This window comes from Poecilia reticulata, chromosome 5, assembly GCF_904066995.2.
Source record: "Poecilia reticulata chromosome 5, P_reticulata-male-v2, whole genome shotgun sequence".
Classification (NCBI taxonomy): domain Eukaryota; kingdom Metazoa; phylum Chordata; class Actinopteri; order Cyprinodontiformes; family Poeciliidae; genus Poecilia; species Poecilia reticulata.
In genome coordinates this window covers 13,261,618-13,288,091 of record NC_088834.1, presented here as the reverse complement: position 1 = coordinate 13,288,091, position 26,474 = coordinate 13,261,618, and the positions used below count along the sequence as shown (strand labels likewise).

The 26,474-nt window shown below is 39.7% G+C and overlaps 1 protein-coding gene across 11 annotated transcripts in view; it reads right to left on the bottom strand.

Annotated features, from left to right (window-relative positions):
- Window positions 1-25,675, bottom strand: part of cacna2d2a (calcium channel, voltage-dependent, alpha 2/delta subunit 2a) — a 240,773-nt gene extending 215,098 nt beyond the window's left edge. For 5 of the 11 annotated variants that reach the window (XM_081607057.1, XM_081607059.1, XM_081607058.1 and 2 more), the window contains exons 1-3: window positions 25,578-25,675; window positions 24,383-24,451; window positions 5,698-5,779 (exon numbers count right to left, since the gene is read on the bottom strand). In XM_081607057.1, the coding sequence (XP_081463183.1) occupies window positions 5,698-5,779; window positions 24,383-24,451; window positions 25,578-25,660 (234 nt within the window). In that variant the 5' untranslated portion in view covers window positions 25,661-25,675. Of the gene's footprint in view, window positions 1-5,697; window positions 5,780-10,468; window positions 11,029-24,382; window positions 24,481-24,683; window positions 24,714-25,577 lie in introns of those variants that run through there. The other 6 variants (XM_008408661.3, XM_008408664.3, XM_008408663.3 and 3 more) reach the window with 4 other exon arrangements.
- Between the last annotated feature and the right edge of the window lie 799 nt (window positions 25,676-26,474).

Below are 26,474 nucleotides of genomic sequence, written 5' to 3'. Positions count from 1 at the left end.
AAAAAATAAATAAATAAATCTAGAAGTAATATAGTTATTTTTCTGATTCAGACCTCACTCCCACATTCGTCCGCTACTTTGCTTGTCAGAAAAGATAACATCTCAACCCGGAGCACGAACTGAGCACAGCGCAATACATCCAACTTGGCTCACTTGTGTCCCTCCATGTAAGACAAACCCAGAAATAATTTGCACACACTTTACATTATTATTATTATTATTTTTTGTCTCATGTGAGAATAAACTGCGCATGAAAAGGAAGGGGGCGCAGAGGGAGGCAATCTTGTTACGAGCCGGCATAGCCCTGGGAAGATTTCTATCAGACACACGTAAAGAGAGAGGCATCCATTTAGAAAATGGCTTTTCTAGGCATGCTGGGCCATTTAGCACACCCTGTGACGACTCCTGTTTGGGGCAATGATAAATGTTCCTTCACACACAGTATGTGCACGCAGTCAGACCAGCACACACACACACACACAAAGCCATATGGGCAGCCAACACAAGACATCTCTGGTAGTAACACTTTTAGAGCGAGACAGGCTCCATTGGGTTTGGCTAACGGACACGACCTCACACACTTGTTGACTCGGTTGGTTTACATACGAGGAACTTCACGTTTACAGAGCGCTGAACAACGAGTCGGTACTCAGAAACAGGGAATCGGTTCACTTAAACATGGGAAACTACGTCCCACTTTTAGGAAAACCACAACTAAAAGCCACAAAGAGCTTCCTAACAAAACCAAAGCAGCATTAGTGTTAATGAGGATTAGTGATCAAATCAGTCATATCGAAAAAGCTCAGTCAAAATCTTGTTTCCATTTAAAAACTAAACATTATCAGGATGCTTCATCAACTTTTAACATTTTGGTGTTTAAATGTATACATTTGTATTTATTACTGGAAAAAGTGCCACTTCCTCTTAAATCGCATCCAGCGCTTGTGTTTTAAATGCATCAAAGTTACAGATTTGCACCAATTGCAACTTTCCAGCCTGATTCTAACTTCAGATTGTTTCATTAAAGTTTTAATCCGCCTCTTTCCATTTTAGTTAATTTGGGTTTCTGTCTCTGAAAAAGTAATAGTTTTATTTTATTATTGCAAACCCACTGTGTGTAAGATTGCGAAGGACCTAACAAAGATGGAATATTTGTAATAAAAGCTGCATAAAAGCTCTGGTTTTTAGTTATATGTGTGGCCTCTGGGATGAACTTTAAGGTAATATGGAGGTTTGTCAATATCCCTAGTTATTCCATCAGGGATATGAATAATTGTGGACTTACTTGTAGATTTTAGCAGCAGTAATAATATGACTTATCTGCCATGCTCTTCTATTTGTTACTTTACTTTTTTTACTATCACAATTCTTCTCAGAAAAGCCCTAAATCAACACATTTTGGGGGAAGCAAATGTCAATTTGTTCCTCTCATCTATTCTACAAGAATACACATTTTTTTGCTAATGGTTGAGAAAACTTTTTCATGTTTCAAGCTAACAAAATGTTTTTAAAATCTCACCTGTTACCTTCCACATCTGCAGTTCACCATGTCCAAACCAGCAGCTTTTTTCACACCTTGTAGCTCAGAGATGCATGATTTCTATTGAACAGAGTCAAGACGCCTTCACCTTGAAGCCGTGTTACTTAGCCAGTCTACTCCTCAGCACTACTCAGGAGGAGTACTGAGAAAAATATTTACACACACTGTGAAAAGCAAACATTTTGACAGGTAAATTCTCCGCTCTGCTGTGTTTACACTGGATAAGTGCTAAAATCAACCTTGCTATATCAGACACTCGGAGCGTCTGCCTTATATCAACTAATGGTCATTACCCTTTCCACCGGGACGAGCTCCGTCCGCTCTCCTCCTCCTTTCTGGGATCCATCAATGTCGCCGCCATACGACCGGCTATTACACAACCCACTGTTACTGCTAGCATTAAAGCCACAGGCGTCGCACAGGCCCGATGAATCACACTCACCCAAACAGCAATAATGAAGCATTTATCTCAGGGTGCATTACAAACCCTGGAAGCATGGCAAATGTGCACATGGCAGAAGTACGATGAAACAGTGTCAATAACACGGCGCTCCACCATCTGCTCTGCCACAAGACACACACACGTTACACAGAAACTGTGATACTGGAGGCACAGTAAAACCAAATCTGCACTCCGGAGAGTCTGCCCATCTCATGAATTTTATTTGGTTCTCATGTGTTTTTATCTAAAAGAATAAAAAAAGTGTCAACACTTTATCTGAAGGGGTGAGCATAAGACTGACACGACACTGTCATAAACCGGATACAACATTCATGACGGAGTCTTTATGAATGGTTATGACTGTTGTCATAAACATTGTTTAAAGCAAGGCTGACACTTTTAGTGAACTGCATGTTTTAGTACAACTTTGCATTAAAAGTGTCATTATTTGCCAAATGACACTTCATGACAGTCAGAACCATTCATAAAGACACGTGTTATAACATCTATATTAAAGTGTCATGTCAGTCTTATGCAAACTCCTACAAATACAGCGTTACCCAAACCGTTCCTCTTAAAGGAAAACTAATCAAGTGTTTAATGTTTCCAGTTTCCATTTAAAGAGCAAATATTGATACATTTTAAAGATGGAAAACATTAACATTTTAAAAGTTACATCACTATTGGCCTTTCTGTTTGTGTTCAGAAATGTTATAATTCACTTTTCAGAAACATACAACAAAAAACAGCCTCATAAGTGAACCTCGCTAACAGGAAATGCTTCCATATATGGATTGATGGCAGTGAATGTAACCGTACTATACTGAAGATTATCACTATGAGGCTAGACATATAAAGAAAGTGTCTTATATTTAGCGGAAATGTGTTAATATTGATAACATAAAAAGGTTGTAGCGACCACCTTCACTGTGAAGATCATCTCTGCAGCAAACATGGATGATCTCTGTGAAGAAAATGTCTCTCCACTGAAAACTGTAACTGAGGCTACAGATAGAGGTGCATCGATTGCCGATCTTTAAAAAGCCTGACCTGATGATTCCGATTTTGGCTGATACAGATTTTTTTTGTCTGAAATGTTGCTAAATGTAGAAAGAAAGTTGCTGAGTTGGCAACCCCCCTGTGGGGTCACTATTGTTAACTGCAGACATGACTTGGTAGCCGGTCTGTCAATCAAACCTCTGTAAAGGCAGAGCAGAAGAGGACAGTGATTGATTCTTAGATCTTTCCCAATGTTGATAATATCTGTGGATAAGATCGGCTTCACATGTAAGCATCAGCTGATCACCAATTTCCCAAAATTAAGGAAATCTGCACCAATAAATCAGTGCACCCCTAGTTACAGGTATTGCATCTCCAACAGGAAGTCAACAGCCAGGCCAGCAAGACAAATGAGAGCAAGAAATTTTAAAAAATACACTTTCTTTTCCATCCATCCATCCATTTTCTTTACACCCTTGTACCTTAGTGGGGTCGGGAGGGTTGCTGGTGCCTATCTCCAGCTAACGTTCCGGGCGAGAGGCGGGGTCACCCTGGACAGGTCGCCAGTCTGTCGCAGGGCAACACAGAAACACACAACCATGCACACACACATTCACACCTAGGGACAATTTGGAGAGACCGATTAACCTAACAGTCATGTTTTTGGATTGTGGGAGGAAACCGGAGTACCCGGAGAAAACCCACGCATGCACAGGGAGAACATGCAAACTCCATGCAGAAAGACGGGGCCCAGGAATCGAACCCAGAATCTTCTTGCTGCAAGGCAACAGCTCTACCAACTGTGCCACTCTGCAGCCCACTTTCTTTTACAATGATTCTTAATTGTATGTGTTTTCTGAGCAGAAAAGATGACATAATTTCATGTGCTCACTCCTAATGTTTCTCCTTGTTGTTTCATCACAACAATTATCTGCTCAGTCGCTGAGCCACTTAGATTTTAACGACCACACGTGAAGTTACCTTTAAGGCCAAATGAAATGACACAATTACTGCAAACTGTCTGAGTTTCAGTAGCATGAAAAGTTGTGCTGTAGTAGTAAATGTTTGCCACTGCAGTGCAACTAAATCCTAACAAGCAAAATCCACTCGTTATGTGGAGAAAAGTGAGACTTACACATCCACTGAAAGTCTAATGAAGAATACTCCAGTGGTAATAGTTTGCAGAAATAGGAAGAGCGATATCCTTTTGAATCATGTCAACAATGCTGGTCAGAACTGGAGCAGAATGTCTGCATCTAACCCAAATGCTGCTGTTTCACGTTAGAGTTGTCCTACACATGATTGAGGATTACATTCAGGTTGTTTACCTTAAAACACTTTTAAATCCCTCAGTAGGGATCTGACTTGCTGGGTGTCAAACCTTCTGAACCGAGCCCGCAGTTCTCCTTCTTCCCAGAGAATAAATTATCACATAAATATTTACTTTATGACCTTAAGCAGGAGACTTTGCTATCACAGCACAGCAGTTTGTTTTTTATTTTATTGTATTTTACATGTTTTGACCTCACATTTTTTTCCATTTCTATAAAGGTTTACCTACTAGGGCTGTAGCGATACACTAATCTCACGACACAGTATAATATGCGATATTCTGCTCACAATACGATATATATCATGATATTCAGCAAACGATACAATGTGATACATTTTTAAGATTTTCTGAAAGATTTTAGAGTGAGAGTGATTTTGGTGACATTTTGTGACTGTTTCATGGACTTGGGTTGAATTAAATGAACCAATGGTGTAATAACTGTTGTTTTTGTTATACATGTGCTTTATTTAAACGTTAATTGTGTGGCTTTGTGTATTTGGTTATGCAGAAAATGAAGCTTTTTTGCCTTATTCATTTATATCAGGTTATGTAATTTATCTATTTCGTTATTTAATTAATTGTAACTGGTTGTTTTATTACATGTCATTTTTAATGTACATGTGCAACTGGGTAAAAAATGTCATGTGCGATAGCTGTCGTGGATTTGACAGCTATCACTCAAAGATTTAATGCTTCAATACTCACGGATGAAAAATCGATACTTTGAGGAAAAAATGTTTTATAAATATCATAGAATTGATAAAATTACACAGCCCAATACCTACTTTATGATTTTATCATGGAAATAAATCTAACTATCGTGAGCTGCAAACCTGAACATAATTTGTAATAAATTACACTTTTAAATCTGCATTTTGAATGTGCATTTCAGGTATAGTTCAAATGCAGACACAGTTACTACATTCATCCCCAAAGCTATCCAGAAGCTCAAACAGTGCAATAAGAAGAGCAACAATCGCAAAACAAAAAGCACTGAAATTAAATTGAAGCTCAATTTAACCAGAAATCAAACTAATAAAAATTAGAGCCATTGCTGAATGTCATATGTGCTAAAATAAGAGAATATTACAAGAGATTTACCAATCAATCAGTTGACTGACTTTTATAAACGGTTCAAACACTGAAAGATCAGTTTTTTGTGTTCACTAAATGCATCAGAACTTAAAACTCCCACCATTTTCTGTCCACTTATATAAATGAAAGAAAATCTTATTGCATTTGCTTGTTACATAAAGATGAAAAAGCTTGTTGTTTTCTGCTTGATACTCACACACATTCATGTTGTACAACCAAGCCCAGAGGAATCTGATTAATAATGCAAGCAAACGCAGCTCGTCACATGACCGCGTGACGTCAACTTACCGATCTCATCTGCTGAGCTCCGGTAACGTGCTGAAGAACCTTTTCCAGCTCCTTCTCAATGCGTCCGGCCCAGTGAATCATCCTGCAAAAAAAACAGAAACCACAACACGTCCCTCAACATCTTCATCTGAACAGGTTCTCACACAGTTCTCTGTCACTACGTATGAATAAACGAGTGAGTGTCTGTCCCAGTGTGTTCTGCTGGAAAGCTGCCACAATCTGTGCCAATGTTTCCGGACGAATCCTTGTCCTAATGTCCAACTTTCTCATCAGCACCTCCTGCGCCCGTCAAATCCTGCATTCATCTGTCTGGTTGGGCCTGGCAGGACCGGCGGCGACTGAGCCCGTCTTGGATCTCCGGTTTCGTAATAAAATTGCTGGGGTCTGACAGAAGAGCACCCTAGGCAGAAGCTGATCTCCGTTAGACGGAGCCAAGTTGGGAATTAAGAGATCAAACGCCTGGAGCTCATCACTGTATATCTCTCGCAGAGCAACAAATGACTTAATGGACCCAGATTTAGATCATTTTAAAGCAAAGGAGCCAACCTGACAACCTGGATGTGAGCTGCTCAGCTCGCAAAACGGTTTAAAAGCTTTCAGCAATCAGATGGATAAACTCTGTCATGCGTTCACCGTCCAGCCATCAGCTGCTAACCTTTTGAAGATAACCAATCAGTCGCATCAACATCTCAACACAATGTGGTCGCTCGTCTGTTAATGCGATGACAGAAACAAATGTCATCTTCAAATGTCAGATTTGCTCAGAAGATGAGAAGGAAGAAGGTAGAGTTAACAGAACGCAGAAAAATGCCTTGCTGCCAAAAGTGGGGAGTGGGAACCAACAGATCCAAACATGGAGGCGGCTCGTCTGTGCTTATCGCACAAGTTTAGGAGAAAACAAGAGGTGTTCAAAGTGAGAGTGTTTACTGTGAAAAGGCCAGAAAAAAGGCAGGACACTGCGAGTCCGGGGCAACACCTGGGTCAGACGATCTTTAATACGCCAAAGCTTTAGATCCAACAATCAATTAGTCCGACTAGGATTTGCTAATTTTCCCATAATTACCTCTGAGTGATGGAAAAAAAGATCAAAACTAAGATCGACTACCACTTTAAGCAAACAAACGTGTCAACAAACCGTCTGAGCCAGAAAAATCCTGATCTCTGAATCTCTGCTTTAATTCATCATTAAATTAAATTTTTTTTTTTTTTAACTTTTAAACTAGAAGGTCAATTTCAAACATGAAAACTGCTGATCAAAATAAAAAGTGGTTTAAATGAATGAAAACTGGCCAATTCTCCCAACTGTTTGGCTCTGATTATTGATTGGCAGGTCAATTATTGATAAATCAGATTTAATGAAATGCATAAAAACTAAACATTTTCACCATTTTCTATGTATTTTTGCTATTTTAGTAGTTTGGTCAATATGCTGTGATGAATATGGGGAGGATTTTATCAGTCATTCATATTAGTTGAATTCAAAACAACTAATTGTGATCATGTGGTGCTGATATTGACTAATTAACAACACTTATCAATTTGGTCATGTTGATTATTAATCTCAAATATATGGTGGAAAACCAAATGAGTAGAAATGAGTAAATCAATCAGCCAAATATTTTAAAAAGATGTTTATGAAATCCATCAAAGCTACAAACAACATTTTGGTCTAAAAACTCAACAACAAGAACTTTGATTCACTTCCTGAATTTATTGTTAGGGACATGAGTTTTGAATAAAAATTTATTATACAGTGTTGATTCAAAACAAATTTCTGAACATAAAACATAAACAGAGACGTTTGCTCAGTATAATTCAGTCAAATAGATTCAATATCTATGATATATTAAAACTTGATTGAAGAAATAAAATAATTCAGCCAAGTTGATTTATAAACAGATTTATAAACAGCTTTCTACAAGCACGTGGCGACAGTGGAAAGTAAAGCGCCGTTATAATGAACTTTATATAAGTTGATATAAGATGAGAGTAATTCTTTAACTTTCCACTGGATTCAAAACTCATTTGTCTATCATACAAGCTGCAGATCATTTTTGTGCTGCAATCTATAAAATGAAACCCTGGAATTGGTCAAAATGGAAATCAGCAGGTCAGACTTTAAAGAAAACTGAAAACTCAGTGGCAATGCAGAAAAGTTTACATTTATAAATATCCAACTGGCTAGAAAACTATATACATCCCCAATGCTATCCAGAAGCCCAAAAGGAGCTAAATATTTAATAAAATGATCAACAATAATCTCAATACAAAGGGGGAGTTACATTAAAAGCATTGAAATTAAATTTAAACCAGAAATCAAACTAATCAAGCTAGTAAAAACTGGAGCTATGTCCATATATTATCCCATGTGGTAAGAAAGAAAAAATAGAAATAGATGCACAAATCAATCAGCTGATTTGAGTTTTATAAATGGTTTAAAGATCGGGGGGGGGTTTTCTACTCACTGAAATGCATTTTCTGTCAATGAATGTGTCACCCACCAACAGCCTGCACTTTAATAGACATGTTAAATAAAATACATTCCTATGAAGGTTAAAGGCATTTAAGGCACAGCTGGATTCAGAACCTCTACCTCTATTAAAAAAAGCCTGCCACACTTTATTATTCTCATTTAATTCTTGGATGAAAATCTCAGAAGAAGTTAAGATCCAAATTGGTCGGGAAAAGCTCGACTGCTGCATCTCTAACTACAGGGAACATCTGAACCGCCGGGGGAAATAAGCAGTCAAGTAATATCTGTTAAAATGTTATTTTTCCAAACTACTTTATCATGACTTCTGAGTTTTACTGGACTAAATCGAATGAGCAACACATCCTCCAGTCTCAGATGTGCAGAACTCCAGCTACTGAGATATCAGGACACGGTTGTTTAGGAAATTATATGCACTACTGGGGCCCGATGCTAAACGCACGCCTTTAGACCTCGTGTGTAATGAAAGCTGTGATATCTTTTTTTAAAACAAAGAAGTTTTCATGGTTCAGCACATTAAAGCCGTCTGCCTGCTCTCTGCCTCTTTCTAGTCTGATGTAGTTGTAGAAACGCCGCCATTTGTTCCCCTGCGTTTTTGATGTTTTTCCCCCCCAACGCATGCTGATTTATGCCCTGCCCAACATTACGGAAAAGCAGAAAATGTGATGAAATGAGTTCGGATGGGAGACCTGTGTGCCGGCAACATGCTATCACTGTGTCCATTCTGCTGCGATGGATCTCATCACTCGCGCTGCCACACTCAAATATCTATTAGGGCAGGAGGTTGACTATTTTTTGATGCGTGGAAATAACATTTTGACAAGATTGCTGTTGATATTTTACCATCACTGGAAAGATTTACTTTCTGGGGAGGAAAATCTGCTATCAGAACCGATTTCTCTACATCATTTAAACATATAGAAACTTCTCCCTCTCTCTGCTAGAAACACACTGAAGTATAAACTGAAGCATTACCACAACGCAATTTGAGTTCTCAGAAAATGTGAGAGCTGCTGGGAAATTAAGTTTGCCTTTAAAACAAATAAGAAACTCAGATAGGTTGGCTCAGAAGCTGCACACACACACAGACACACACACATGCTTCAATTATGTAGCAAATTCTGGCAAACGTAATGTGGGTGACCCAAAACCCAGTTTAAAAACCCCAAGAGGAAGCTGAATATAATACAGACTTGAACAAGGGCACCTCAGACCTGAAGGGAGAGAGGAATAAGATGTTCAAAAGAAAAAGGGAATCAACTCGGAAGCTCTTCAAGCAACAACTGAGTGACATAAATTTCCTGCGCCACCTTTTTCATTGGGCTTAAACAACCAAATCAGCGATCCAGCTAATCTGAGTCAATGGCAGTCGCACTGAAAGTCACCTTGGACGCCAAACTAACAAACCCGTGGAGATTTTCACCAGATAATCCATCAGGATGCATCAGGAGTCACTTAAATATATTTTTATTTCTCTGACATCAGAAACACTTTCATCAAATGTGCTCCAGAGTTCAGCAACTGATGCACTTAGAGGGATTATTATTGAGAAAAAGGGATAAATAAATCTAAAAAACAAAACAAAACAAAAACACATGTGTTGTGTTGCCATCAGTCACCTCAGAAACGTGGTAATTAGATTATGCTTTAATCAACCAATGTTCACCCTTCATTTTGTCAAGGAGAAGTAAATTGGCTTTGCATTTCGCTCAGTTGTCGGAACTGTTTCCCAACAGGTGCGCTGCAAAAGTCAATCTTCAGTTTTCCTGCTTCAGTTTCAGGTTTTACTGACAACAGCTGGCCTCATCAGAGCGTCTGATTTTCATAATATCCATGCATGTTGAGTTTCTGGTATAGCATAAGTTTAAATCCGCAGCTTTTACTTATACTCTGTTATTCCCACCGTGTGTGCGCGTGCGTGTGCGTTATCCGGAGGACTTTAAAGCTTAGATCGGATGTTCTTCCAAATGCAGAGACAACCACATTTCCATTTTCCATTTCATCCCCTTATTAATATTTCTCAAAATCCGCCTCCAGCACGTGTCTGTGCACCACGATGCCATATTTACAATTATTCTCAGCATCGGTATCAGATGTCTCTACAACACAGGATGCGTGGGGACTGATGTGGACCTCGCTGCATCAAACGGAGCATCAGGAAACATCAGATCCTGCGAGGTAAACTGCGCTGCGCACACAGCCTTGTTGGGGGCCACCTGTCCTACTTCAGCCCTCCCTCTCCCCTCCTACCCTTACACCTAAACAGCGCTTAGTACTTACGTGTAGTGCTGTGGGAAGTGGTGGGTCCCGGCTGTCGGCGTGGAGACGCATATAATAAGTACAGTTTGTACGGCGAAGAGGCAGAAAACGCCAATCGACTGTGCGCAGATCGCCATTTTCCATTAAATATTCAAGAAACTGGGAGAAATAAGAGAGAGTACCGGAAGGACAGACGGTCTCCCACTCTCTCTCTCTCTCTGTGTGTGTGTCTCTTGCAGCTGAGCTAAGAATAAACCGAGCTCCGGAGGAAAGTGAGCGGTAGGAGGTGAACGGTCGCCGGACGCTTCTGGACACTTCAGCCCCGCGGCTGTGAGGGGCTCCGCCGGAGGCGCACACGCCACGCAGAAATTTGGCACCAAAATAAATGATGATAGAAGCAGAGTCAGGAGGCGAGGATCGGGGGAAAGATGCTCAGCCGCTGTTGCTGATGTGCCCGCCTGGCTGCTGCCTGTTCGCGCACTCGCTGTCCTCCCTCCCCTCTCTCTCTCTCTCTCTCTCTCTCTCTGTCTGTCTCTCTCTCTCCCAGCTAAAGCGCACATTCGCTCCCTTTTTTTCTCCTCCGTCGTCTCCAGTGTAACAACAGCCATACACGGTGAAGCTCAAAGCGACGCCACTGTTCCCCATTACGCTTTCAAAATAAAACCATTTGTAGTTTCTGGTGCAAAACGTCGCACTGAAGTGACTGCGCGCAGCCCATTGCGCACTGCTTTTCCCCGACAACGTTTTTAAAACATTTTAATCTTCTCCTCTAAATTATGATGTTAAATTTGACTGCGCACTTATTTTACGACACTAAATGCGCAAAGCGAGTTTGAGAATTGCCTCTTTTGTTGACTCAGCTTTGACCTGTTTTTAAAAATGTTTTTAATATTTTATTTTGTAGGTCTAACTTCCTGTGTTCCACCCTCTGGCTCACTTGATTCATCTTTTGGCACATCAGAGGTCCTTCCTCCTTCACCAAGCGGCCCGTTCCTGTGCGCTAGACGGGGGCGCGCATCAGGCCACCTCCTCCTGACGTCCCCCCTCCTCTTCCTCCCCGTGTGCCTTCTTCACAAACTCTGGATTAGAGGCAGAAATCAAGGCTTTATTTTGCTAATTAGAGGCTCGACTCTGGAGGGGCCCGTTGTATTAACTGGAGTGTAAACATTCAGCAATCACAGGCTGATCCGCAACTACATTTGTTCTACTTAATGTCGCATCTGGTCCAGTGAACGAGTTTGAATGGATGCAAAGAGAATTAATAACGTTATTTTGGAGCTGAATGCGAATGTTTCATTCTTTTAAAAGCTATTTGGGCGGAGGAGATTTGTGTTGAAAGGATGAGCACAGCTCTATCCAGACATGTTTGGAGTGCCTATAGTTAGGCCTGTCACAATAAGCAATAAGTCAATTAATGATAAATTAAAACCGATTTCCATTTTCAATGATTTTTCTCTTTCTACCAAAAACCAGATGACAAAACTCTTCAGTCTGGTGTTTTGGTTTCAACAATCTTTTTTTAAAGGATAATTTTATTTACATAGACATCATAATTCATTGTATTTGTTTTATTATTTTTTTAAATGTTCATTAGAATTTAAAGTTTATTCATCTTTAAGAATATGTTCTTGCATTAATTACTTGAAAATAATCTCAAAAACAGCAATACTATCGTTTATCGCGATAACTTCTGGGACAATTTATCGTCCAGCCTAATTTGGCCGACCTATACTTCACATTCTGCCATTTTACTACACAAATAGAGCATAGAGCAGGAGAAAATGATCCATAAGGGAAAATTATTTTCATCATTTTTGCAACTGAACGTTTAAAAAGTTTCCCAAGGGTTTGTGCACAGCACCCCTGAACTGTGAACGGTATTTGGAAGAGCTTTCACCTTCAAGTCTTTCTAGATATGTCTGGACCAGCTTTGTCCATCTGGATAGACTAGATTTAGGTCTGGACTTTGACTGGGCCATTCTTTTATGCTTTAATTGAAATTATGAACCTTGTTCAGGATCTTGTGCGGTGACACATCGTGTTTCACATCCAGGTTGAATGTTACATTTTGTTCCCCAATCAGAGCATCTTTTATTTCCTGGGTCCGTTGCATCCACCAATTTGTTCTCATCATTGTCTAGGTTAGTTTTTTGACCCAGATGCAGAAACCACTGTCAGAGCATAGTAGGGTTTGGACATTTATTAAATAAATAACAGGAATCCGTTTTGGCAAGGTCAGTTCGTCTGAAAGGATGAGAGGAAGAGATGTTAGCGAAGCGGCAGGAATAATGGAGGAAATGTTCTGAGGATGAGATTAGAGCGCCGGGTTTGAGGAGAGGTAACAGCGCAGAGGTGGAAGATCCTGTTGGTTCAGAGGTAAGTGAAGTTGTTGATCCAGAGGAGATGCATCACCTGCTTGTTGACAGGTGATGTGTGGGAGAGGAACTCACAGATAGACAGCTACAGACGATGACTAGAGGCTGAGCTTCTTACAGGGAAATATGGAGACTTTGGTTTTGGCTTAATGGACACTGGAGATGTGGAGGAAGCAGAAAGCTTCAGAAAGTGAGAATGTGGTTCGGATAGATGGTTAATTTTATTCAGTTTGGGAGATGGGTGATCGGTCGGTACTTAAATATGAAGCCAATCTGATCAGGTGTAAAATTATCCACTGTTTGACTGACAGACTGACCCACCAGCTCATTTCTGTACTTTAGTTGCTCCACTGTTGCCAAATCAGCAACTTTCTCGCCATATGTAGCAACATTTCAGCCCCCCCCAAAAAATGGTATCAGATAAAATCAGAACCGGCAGGTCAGGCTTCTTAAAGATCGGTAATCGGCCAGAAAACTGCAAATCAGTGCAGCTCTACTCTGCTACTTTCTTCGTCTACAACTTCCATTATTTACTGTTATGTTTGCAGGCTTTATATTTTCTCTCATTTTTCTTTGTACAAAAGCTACATGTGGTTTGGTGTTTTGCTGTGTTGCCTTCCTGGAGGAGGACATCGGCTGAGATGATGCTGCCAACAACCCAACGTTAACCCTCTCCTGACCCTTTACTGTCCATTAACACAGATTGTTCTCCTACATCAGTTCATCTGTTTCTTTTTTGTGTGTCTGCTCTGACTTCTCAAACCCCCAGTCGGTCGTAGCAGATGGGCGCTCGGTTCTGCTGGAGGGTTTTCCTGGTAAAGGGGAGTTCTTCCTCTTCACAGTCACTACATGCATGCTCAGCATGAGGAACTGCTGGAAACACAAGCGATTGTGCACCATCGCTACATACTCGTCCAGGAGACAAACTTTTAACTAATAATAATGTACTGAGGTTATTGCACAGTTTGATAACTACCGTGTTTCCCCGATAGACACCCCCGATTGTAAGACGTATCGGGGGCTTCAGGGGGGTCGGCTAATATAAGCCATACCCCGAAAGTAAGACGTATCTTACTTTCGGGAAAACACGGGGGTATTGCCGCCTCCCTCTCATCTAGCTGCGCGCCGCCTCCTGCCCACGTCCGCGCCGTCCCCCTCTCCATACGTCACCGCGCCGTCCCCCTCTCCATACGTCACCGCACCGTCCCCTGCACTTGTCACTGCCGCCTCCTGCTTAAAATATGATAATGCACACAGGAGACTGTGATACGGAACCACAAGCAGTGCTTATATCGTATGCTATATTTTTGCCCCTAGACATGAGCGCTTCCGGTTCCAGTGGTAAAAGGAAGAGTTACATTCGACAATTTTTTTCCAATATAAGACATACCCCGAAAGTAAGACATAGTGGGGCTTTTGGGGATAAAAAGAAAGTAAGACACTGTCTTACTTTCGGGGAAACACGGTACTATGTGTGACTGAATTAAAATAAATTGCTTGCAAAGTGCCTTGACACATAATTTGTTGTGAATTGGCGCGGTATAGATAAATTGAATTAACTCTGGTAAGACATTTTCCAGAGTTGATCTAAAGAAACACAGAAAACAACATGGAGCCTGAATGTTTGGTTTGATTCCACCAGTCCAGATCGGCCATTAGACACCGAGTGGTCGTCTCGCAGCTCCTTATGGACTCAGCCTCTCACACCTGAGAGCAATCAACTGCATCGGGAACGCCCACTTGTCCCTTGAAGTGGAGGTCAACACACACACACACACACACGCACGCACACACACTTCAATCATGAAGCGGTCAGAGGATGAGAGGGAAATATAAATCTTTAAAAACATGCCTGACTTATCAGATTTGTACTTATAAATACATGAAATCATAAGCCTGTCACAATAAGCAATAAATAAATAAATTGCACAACAAATTAAAATAAGCTCAATAATTTCCATCATGATTGATATATTTTAAAGAGGAATTTTGTTTATGCAGACTTCACAATCCAGTTCATTTATGGTTTTGGTTGTGTGTGATTTTCATTTCCATTTTAGAATATCCAAATTGTCCAGCTTAATCATAACATAATCTGTAACTAATAATGTAAATTTAAAAAAGTAAATAACCCAGTGCTGTGCTGGTAGGAGCCACCAGTTGGAATCAGGGAACGTTTTCTTGTTTATTATTTATTTTGCATATGACTACGACATGATGCTAAAAATAACGTAGATTTCCTTTTTTATTTCCCAGCTGTCCTCCTGTAAAAGCTGCGGACTGAAACGCATGAGCCCCTTCCTGGGGGTCGACTGGAGGAGTCTCATCTCGCAGCGCGTACGGCGACGGCGGCAGAGAGGCAGCGGCTCTGTGGCTGCGTCGTCCTCGACTCGGTCAGTCAGCAAGGAGGTACAACACAGGTGCTGCGCCACAGAAAGCCACGCAGCAGTCAGCAGGGTTGCTGCGCTCCGTTTCTGTGCCCTCAGTGACAGACGAAGAAGAAGAAGCTGTTCGGTAGAGAAGCGCTGTGGGGCACGGGCCTGCATCGGGACGGGGAAACCTACCTGACGGCAGGCGGACGGAGAGATATGCACCTCGATGTCACGGGTTGTTCAGTCAAAACAAATCTGTGTGCTTTCTCTCCCGGGGTTACGGGACCAAATAAAATCTTCAATTCCTGAAAGCTGCTAAGTTTGGAGACATATTGTGCAAGAGTCTCCCTCCAGACAAATGTGGCAAAGAGACAGGACAGAGTTTTGTTTTGATTTATATGAGCTTCCTAAGCTGAGGGAAATAGCCCTAATTGATGGCTTCTTTCACACATTAATTTACACTCCGTTACTTCCCATCACCTTCCTATCACATAAATGATGGCAGCAAGCAGACGCTGGCTGAGCGATGGAGCCTCCAGTGAGGTTGACTCACACTTAATTTTCTGCTGAGTCACACCCATTGTTCCCTTCCTCTTTTTGTTCTCAAATTTGCACAGGGCAAACTTTTATCTAAATTTACCTGCAGCTGCGACAAAGATAATCAGGCACCAATTTAGCTTTGAATAAGTAGCTTTTTGTCTTATTTAAAGAGCGATTCGGTTTCTTTTTTTCAAGCTATGGAAAACAAAACACCAGGGGGTTGAGAGTCGGCCTCCCGCTGAAAAAGAGGTAATAATCCCAACAACGATACAGGCAGAGGTGGGTAGAGCACCCAAAAACTGAACTCAGGTAAGAGCAGCACTACTTTAACATCTTTATTCAAGTAAAAGTAAAAGAATATCTGGTAAAAAGTCTACTCAAGTGAGTCAACAATCATTTAATATTTAAAAATTACATCATCAGAAGAATCGAAATATAAATGTACGCGGAAATTTTGGCATTTTAAAGACTAAAATAAAAATAATTCACATAAATACCATAATTACGAAATAAAATCAGGCAAAATATTATGCAAATGAGGTGAAGATGGGTCACTTTTTCTTTTTACAACTTTATAATCTTTCAATACAAAGGTGTGTGTCTGTGTCTGGTGAATATTTGGTTGAAACATGTTTGTTCATTCAGTGACGTTATTGTGGGTAAAGTGTCCAGAAATTTTACTCAAGTAAGAGCAGCGATGCTTTATAATAAAGTTACTCAAGTAAAAATATATCATATAAAATACTCCTCAAAGTAAATTTTTCCAGAAGTAACTGAGTATCTAGTCACCACCCCGCTGTGTGTGACTGGAGCGCTCAGAGATCTGAGACCCTGATCCCAGTAACACTTTCGGGAATCCACTCTCCATCGCAGCTGATTGATCCGACCCGTTTAGAGATCCGTTCAGTGAAAACACAGAGATCAATGACGGCTGAGTCCTACAAACGATCAGTGGGTACACTGTAAAACATCTGAGCTGCATTTAGTTGTGTTTACAGTTTTCTACTCTTTAAGCCAAATAAATGTAGTGAGTTTTAGATTTTGAACCTGAATGTGAGTTTGTGAAAGATAAGCTGACAGTAGTAAGTTGTGTTAACATTTTATTAATCGTGTCAAACCTGCAAGAGGTTTTATGTTAGCACTTAAACAACTGAAAGAAGAAAAAGAGGAGAGGGAACTATTTCCCAGAATGCTTAGCGGCTTGTTTTTGCATCCTGAGCTGGAAGTGCGTTACAACGATCTGACTCCTGTGTTATTAAGGCAAATGTTTATTTTTAACCTTGAGAATAACGTCCCCTTCACAATAAATGTTCTTAGCAGAATTTATTGTGATGTTTAATAAAATCCATTATCAGATCAAAAATTTTGTTCATTTAATATGAAACAAGACAAATTATTCTAAAGTAAAATATGTATTTTATTTAATTTGATAATGTGAGTAAAACAGTAGAGAAATGTGTCTCTTTAACTAGGTAAGGACAGTTTCTTTTCTTGCACATTATGAAATAATTACTTGGTTTAAATTGCAGCATTAAGTTAAAACTATCAATTTAAGATTAATGAACTTAAAAACAATGTTTAGACACCTTGTCTTGTTGTTAAATCAACTTCATGAACTTTAATTTCTGAGTTAAAACCAAAACTATTTTCTTGTTGAGTCAAATTGCATTTTAACGGCAGAAGCAGTTGAGACACAACTGCTTCTGCTTCTGGACTTTCATTTCCCAGTTAAGCCACCTTCAGAGGTTTTACAGTCTGGTTCTCTCTCAGATTAGCCGGTTCAGTTTCTCATGAAGAGCTTGACCTGCCAGTCTGTTATTGATTCAGGCAGTGAAAGCAGACAGGCCAGGCTGTGCTGCGTCAGGCTGCAGCCTCCTTTCTGGGGAACGCTCCCCCAGACGGAGGTCAAGCAGGCTGGGGAAGAATTAATCACACCTTGTTTCCTTGTCTGCGGGCCGCAGGGAAGTCACGAGTAAAGCTGCACACCCCACAGAAACACAGCTGCGCTGGCTGCTTATCTCACACTTCTTCCACCATATCCATCTTTTTTTCTCTGCCTGACCTCTTGCTTTGTTTCTCTCTGCCCTGCGCTGATGTTCAGACAGGAAAAACAAATGCTTTACATGATACAAACCAATGCAGAGGTTTAATATTCGGGATTAGAGAGGCGAACAGTGAATGCTTTACCGTGTCTTGGTAGATTATGTCCTACAAGAAAATTGCTGCTTTAGAGGGTCAATAAACCTTTTGTTCACTTTCAATTTTGGTTCATTTTCAAAACAAAATGTTTAAATAAATTTATTTCAGAGTCCGTCTTAATATTTTCAGTTACAATCACAATTTTTTTAGTGCCAGGATTTATTTTCAGATTCATTTTAAAGGGGATTGCCTCATTTTTTATTTCATTTTTCATTTTTTTTATTTCACTTTCATTTATGTCTCAACTACTTCTGAAACCAACCCAAATGCTTAAAAAAAACACCCAGACATTTTTTGGGCCAGAAGTTAAAGTTTTTGGTGTCTGGAAAACGAGCCGCATTAAGAAACCTCCCATTTGTTCCGTCACATTTGACAGGCAGAGTACTGTTGCCTAGCAACCCCAGCCAAGCCCAGCCCCGTTACCTGGCAACCCAAGCAGAACTCTAGCATGTTTAATCATGACACATATGCGCCATTTCATAGCGCTATATGAACTGTGCAGCAGCTGCTGGAAAAGAGAATTGATTTGATGCTGAATTAACATTCAGAAACCACTGCAGCATTCTTGTTGGGTGCGCAGGAGACTCCACTTCTGCTTTTCAAAGATGTATGGTTGTATGATAGCGCATCTGTTTGCAGCCATTATATGTGAGTACGTTGATATCGTTTATATCAACACTGAGTCTGTTATTGTTATAGTAAATGATCAAATTATTAATTATTTAATATTTAAAAATTACACAATCAGACGGACTGAGATATAAAGTTATGTGGAAATTTTGGTATTTTAAGTACGAAAATGACAATAATTCACATAAATAAAAAAAATATATAAAATCAGGCAAAAGAAAAAAAATCCAAATTAAGTTTATTTCAATATAAAACTTAGAAAACTTTTAACATAAACCTCAGGTCTGTGTCTGGTGAATTTTTGTTTTTCATTCAGTCGGTACAAAATCCAGAAATTTTACTCAAGAGTAGATATACTTTGTAATAAAATTACTCAAGTAAAAGTGAAAAGTACAGCGTTGGAAAAAAATACTCCTAAAAGTAACTTTTAAAAGAGAAAGTTACTCTCAAGTAAATGTAATTGAGTAAACGTAACTAGTTACTACAAAACTCAACCAAATTGTAAGTTTTTTTGCTCCTCTGTTCATTAAACTATAATTTTTATGGCTTTCAGCTCGTGTCAGTACTGGACTAATGAGACTCTCAGCAGCTTCAGCCAGGATCTTCACAAGGTCTTTGGCGACAATTATGGGTATGATGTGCACATTTCACACCTGAAGACATTCATCTGTTTTTCCATGATCTCACAGGAAAGCCATGTGTTGCACAGAATCCATCTGCATGTATCTGCATGTGTTTAACAACCAACAATCCAGCACCCAACCCGCGACCACCACCAAGGAAGATGTTGACGCAGACAAACCATCTTCACCAGAGCGCCACCACAAATGGCAGACACGTTGCACCTACGAGACTCAAACCCTTCAGCAAACGCCATCAAGAGCTCTCTGCCAAACAGGGACTTGACAAACTTGTCACACCTTTTCTTTAAGGGCGGCGAGTTTTTTAACAGCTGCAGAAAGTCCAAAAACATTTGTGCTTCATGAGGAAACCAAGTTTATCTGCCTTATTTGTCACATTCCCACTTTTTTCATCCTAGAAATCATCAACATCCACTTATCAGATAAGCGAGGCCGCGCTCAATAATACTAAAAATTTAAAGTACATAATTTAGATTAAATTTATATTGATTCCCATTCGTCTCGTTCTTCGCTTCCCCTAAAAACTTTTTTAGAGGAATCAATAGGAAAAGGCTCTCCTGTCCCTGCATTCTGCTATTCCTGTAAAACACAAACCAAACCCAGAGATGCTGATCCACAAGGCATTCTGGGACTTCTTTCATGCTCAAATGTCAGAGCGTTTCATTCTGATGATGATGACTCACTGCCCTCGATCTTTGTCTGCATGGGAGAACAACACCATTAAACAACGACCCGGCGTCCTCACGTGAAAAACCACAATACTACAAACGTTACGCAATAACACTGAGCTGTGTACTCATGCTTTTACAACTGAATAAATAGACTTGTATGCATTAAGAACAGGATTTTATCATCTCTCTTACCTCCTCACACAGACATATTGGTGGTTGGGGTGGAGGGGAGATTTGAAAACAGAACAAGACTAAGCAGTCATTGACATGCTCTACTAGAGGCCTAATGGGCCCTGGGTAATGGCCCTCTCTGGGCTCCAGGAAATCCTCCCTCATGCAGACATCAAAGCCGGGATTGAAAAGGATACAGAGTGAAAACGGAGGAAAGGAAAGAGATATCAGAGCCACATTTGTCCTGCACATTTGTTTAGCGTATAATCTTAAATTGTTACGAAAGACCATTAAAAAACCAGTTTGGTGATGTGAAGCTGGACGATACAACTCATTCGAACCGTTCTTATTCTTTGGAGTAAAACTGTTGTGTTTGAGATCTATTAGCAGATACTAGGCAGATCTACACTGCAAAAACACAAAGTCAATTTTGTCTGGTTTCTAATGCAAATATCTTAGTAAACTTGAAATAAGAGGAACCTGACTTACAAGTAATTTTTCAGCAAGATATAAGAGCTTATTTCAAGTCAATAATTTCTTAATATTTCACTGGCAGATTATTTCACTCGTAACAAGACATTTTTCTCAAGTAAAATAATCTGTCAATGGAAATGGTTCCTTTTTCAACAGTATTAAGTAATTGTTTACTTGAACTCCAACATCTTCCCAAAAAGTTACTTAAACATTTGTTTTGTCTTATTTCAAGTGAACTAAGATATTTTCACTAGAAACTAGACAAATATTACTTGGTAGATTTCGTGTTTTTGCAGTGTTCTCTACATGTGGAGGTCACTCAGAGTGGGTTACATTATAAACTTTATCATATTATAGTCAAAAACAATTTGAAGCAAAAAGCAAGTTAAGAATATTTTTCTCTTTGAGATTATTTAGTCATGATTCCAGATTCAGCTGTTCATTAATAACCAACACCAGACAAATTGAAAATTAACCGTCATTACACTCACATACTGTATTTTGGTTCACTTTCACTTTTTAAAAGCTCCTAAACAGAACCTGTCCCTCATCATGAAGTAGGCCTAAAGATTCGTCTTGCCAGGTGCAGACTGAACTTTTAAACTCCTGGGTGGGGTTAGGGTTAGGGGTTCATTAGGTCTCCAAACAACTCCTATCAGATATACAATACTTCTCAGTCTGAGAAAATAAATCCAGAATAGTATACAACTGGAAAGAAAAAGATGCAAGGCCATTACATTTGCTTCTTAAAATGCTAGTGAGTTAAACGCTGCAGGTGCGTGATGACATTTCAGATGTTTTCATCTTCAGCCCAACCCTTTCTCACCAATATTGTCCACCTGACTTTGCTGACACATTATTTGTCAGCCAGCTGCTGCAAAACAAGAACTGCAGCTCATCACCCTGCAACATCCACCGCCTCTCCTCTCACTGCCCATGAGCCATCTGCTTCATCTGCATAAAGCAGATCTGTCAATAACATCTAATTGTGATTCACACACAAGTGTTCAGTGTGACCCTGACTCTGTTTGCTAAAGTTTCCCCTGCAGACCACATACGACGATCGCCTTTGTGCGCTGCTACGTTCTCAAATGAATGTATCTCTATGTGGGATCTTTTGGGGGTGAATTCAGTGAAGAAATCCTCACCCACGTTCAGAAAACGCTGGGACCTCCATGTGTCCTACTCAGTGAAGTGGAGCATGTAAAACCTGCCGCATCCGCCGTGATTGTCGGCTCTTCCTCCAATTTAACCTTTGACTTCTGTTCCACCGTCTGGCGGGACGTGTCTGAGAAAATGTTTCAGTAGTTGAGAGCAATGTTACACTGAGGAGAAAATGAAGTACAAGCTGCCTCACAGTGCCACGCTGACATTAAATTATCCTTCAACAGTTTAGCGGCGAGAGCAGTACTAAGTGCCATCACATAACGCGTTAAACAGTGTCGGCACTAAAGAGACAAAACTAACAGGCCTGTGCAGCCTTCGATGGTTTGATAACTCGAGAAGGTGGTTCCATCCTAGACTTCTCTAGTTACTGAGGAGCGCACAGACAAGAGCCCGCCGAGCCATCAAATTAGAGACAATTTTAATTGGCATTAAGCCTGGTGATAAGGTTTTAATGAAGGAATTAACAGATAACACAAGTCAAGTTCTGCAGCTTCAAACTGAGTCACTTTATGACAGACAAACACACAGATTTTACAAATTGACTTCACAATGTTGAAGGAAGTGACAAATTTACTGGACAAATCCAGATTGTGTACATCCGGGTTGTCCAAAGTGAGGCTTTTTAAAGTACATTTTATCAGGACGGAAACAGATTCACCACGCTGACATTTTATTGCTTGAATTTGAAAATAATTTGATGTCAAAAGCAGAAACTGCTGATATAAAACGTACGTGGTAACAGGAACAAAATAAAGTGGAACTTTATTTACGTCCCGTTTCCAGCTTGTGTGAAATGGAAATGAAACGGGTTGCTTTGAGTTCGAGAAGTCGTTTCTGTCGTCTTTAGGATTTCTTCTGACTCAGTGACACAAATCAGATGTTTGATGGAAACAGGCAGTCGCACACAAGCTGTTTCCTGGCAATTTATCCAGATTTTTATCCAATCATTATATATAAATACACATATATACATGCATAATGCATTGCTGCAGCCAATTACCATAAAAAATCTCAATATTACTGAACAAACCCCAACTGATTTTATCCCAGTATGAAAATGACTGAAGTTTCTTAGAATTAATTAATAAAGAAAAGGAAAAAATAAAGACCAAGGAAGAAAGCAGAAAGTTGGGAGACAATTTAAAGCAGGTTTGGGTTTTAAAAGATCATCCCAGGGTTTCCACACCTCACAGACATTGCACCGTTTAGTCCAATATCTGAAATAGAAAGAATATACGGCACACCTGTAAACCTACCAAACATGGTCTTCCTCTGAAACTGACAACTGTGCAATGAGAGCATTAATTTAATAATCAAGGGGCAGACAGCTAAGGTAAGAGGATCCGTTGACTACAATGTTTTATAAGATAAAAGTCACTGCAAAAGGAAATCTATGAAATCTGGTGGATAGCTTTTTTTTAAGTTTGGATAGCAAGGTGAATGGAAATATAGACTAAAAATAATTTAAAATAAGAATGCAAAAGTTTTTAGAGTGAGGTAGGACAATGACACCACCAGAATACAACGGCCTAGTCAAAGTACAACTCGTCTACTAAAAAAGAAAAGAAAATTGGTCCAATTATGAATACAAACCATATTTTTCAGATTTTCATTTTGCATCTTTTTCCTTTCCACGTCACTGTGCGACTACCACATAAAACCTCAATAACTCTGCATGATGAAATGAAACAAAGGAAAAGTTAAGTACTTTTTCAGGACACTGCAAAATGAACAATAAGTTGAGTGAAACAACCACCGTCTGGTTCTATGATCCGTGATGTTTCCCGGTCTGAATGATGTCTGCAACATTAAAATAAATTTACAAATAGAAGAGCTAATAAGCAGGTGAGACCCTGAGCTTTGTTCTTATTGGGGAAGCTCCTTCTGAGCACCTAATGAAGCCTGCAGTTTAAATCTCCCCTTATTACAGCTAATGGATTGTTTATGTGGTTATTTTATCCCTGGCTTAGAAAAGTATTGCATAAATCCTCATTGTTATCAGTGTTATTACCGCATCACCTCAAGCATGTAGGGATAAGCAGTATTACAAGAATCGGTAATATACAATGATAATTAGGATGCACGGATATATCCACACAAATGATTGTCATTTTTGTTCTGCTCAATATTTGTTTGTTTTTTTGTCTCCGCCTCCTGCCGAGCTGCGAATTTAGGCCATTTTCCCAGAAATGTGTCTGACAGAGAGAGGCAGATGCTTTCCTGTCCTCCCAGAGGAGACCGAAGCACATGTGGATCGTCGCTAGGCTGGTCATATTAAACACACCATGTGCACACTGCATGTGACTTTGTGTGTGTCTGTGTGTGTGTGTGTGTGTGGAAAGAGCACAGCCATGGAGTGAGACATCTAGTGGGAACCTTGCAGCACTTCAACAATAAATACATCTTTAAACAATAAAAAAAAACCTAACTTGATATTTTTTTTATCTGTCTAATGCAGTTTTAAAGAAAAGGGGAAAAAAGCAACCTTAATTTGTGTTTGCTTCTATTCACAGTATGTTAGCTGGATTGTGGATATTGTTGCAGTTTGATACCATCTTCCCCTGCTGTCATAACAATAGCTCTTGCAGTTGATATCATTTGTCAAGCTATCAGTGGCAGAATATGGTCCACTGCTCCCATGAGGCTGCAGACTTGATACACAGCTGCTGTTTAGTTTTTTGTTCTTTTATTTTACCTTGGGTGTCTTCTTTCACCTCTGCAGTTGATTCTGGAGTTCAGGCTTTCATCGCCCTCTGCACACAACCTGCATGAATGATGCAGCAGAAGGAAGATCTGTGAGCAGAAAGGCAGAGTTTAACTAAACTGGTCTAAAGGGCTGATAGGCATCTGAACGCAAAACAGCCGCATTCCTGCATATTCCCCATTACCATGGAGATGGATTCATACTCTTTTCTACATTTTAACAGATGTAGCGCCTACTGGCAATGTTGAAAGAAAATACAAAAATAAAAGAAGTTTCCAAAATTGTTTCCTACCAGGAATATTGACATTTTGCATGTGACGTCACGCTCTCCAGAACTCCTTTAAAAAAGCCTGTCAAAAACCAGATATCTGCAATATCGCTTCTATTTAGTTGATTTCACTTCAAAAATGGTCATAGGGTGCTGCACGATCGGCTGCACAAACAGACAAGGACAGAAACCAAACATTTTATAATAACTTTTAATGAGTTAAGACTGATAGCAGCATCAGTCATATGACAGTCAGCCCTCGGTGTAACAGCGGTTTGCAGCGAACGCTTTGTACAAGGTAAGAAGATAAACGTTCATAAACTTTATAAGTATGATTAGAAAAATGTCAAATATCGCATATAGCGAAGGCAGGCGGTTAATAATTAGTAACCATGGGAACAATGCCGCACCGCCATGTAGCCTAGCATGTATGGAAAAAAAAAACTGGTCAGCATCTCGTCTTTTGTGAGTTTTTTTAATCCTGCTGCGTTTTAAGGTGAAACACTGTTTATGACACAGTACTATAAATCATGTGGTGTGAATTCAGGCAAAGTCGGTAATTTAATCAACACGTTAGAAGGGAGGCGGTATGGGCCGGTTTCTAAGCTAGCTGTTTCAAACTTTTCTAAATACCGCCGTCTGCTAGCCCCAACCAGGTGTGTTACGTACAGACTAATTAGCTTGACTGGAACAAGTATAAACTATAAATAAACTGGCAAAACAACTTTAGAAAACAATTCAGTCTCGCTGTTCAATACTGCCGTTTCTTACTTCCGACGTCCATCATGGCAGCCTTTATTAATTTAGTGACATATTTGCAAAGGGTCAATGTTATCTATGTTTTCGCATCCACCTGAATAATGTGTAGTTGCGCCACTGCTTACATGTTTTACTTAAAGCTAACGCTTTTTTACTCACCATTGTTTGTTCCTTTCAGATGGACCTAATAGGAGGCCCAGAACTTCCTGAATGACCCCACCATTGGTGATGAACCCCACCATTCATCACCAATGGTGGGGTTTTCTTTAAGTAACTTTTTGTCCTGTATTACATGTTTTACTTTGCAGACCATTTGGTTATGCAGATGAGTTTGTAAATTAGATTATTAATCTTATTTCAGTTTCTCTGTTTGGATTTAGTTGTTTGGTTTGACCTGTTCTTTCTGTTATGGTATGGTCTAACGAAGTGCAGGTGTGCAAAGATTTCAGACGCTCAGGAGCCTTAAAAAAGTTTAATAAAATTCACTAGAAGAACCTGAAATTGGCAGCTGCTGCTGTTTTTGTTTTTTGTTTACCTGTTTAACAATTTGACTCCACTACCTCACACAAGGAAGGAGAAAATTAATTTAAAAAAAACCTTGACCCTTTGCAGCTATGTCCCTTAAAACTGCACTATGCGAGTTTTATTACTATATATATCGATACCGATCACCCATGAGGGCCGATCACCAATACCGATCACATAATTATTATTTTTTTAATCAAAAGCATTACCGGTTACATTATGTGGAAAAAGGAACCATGAATTCACCTTAATTTAGACAAAAACTTGTTTTTAATAACTTTTTCCAAGAAGAAAACTAAACAAAACAGGCATTCTGCAAATTGTACTGCTATCGGTACTATCTTTAACAGACTGATAACATATGAAGGCTCTGAAGAGGCTAAATAATGCAAAGAGCCAAAATAAAACCTCTCAACATTGCAAAAGAAATTCAAGTATAAAACTTAGCATTCAAAGGCAAATACAGGTTCCATTACAATAAACAATCCAGAGTTACTGAATGAAAACTTCCTGATAGCATGGCGGCTAGCT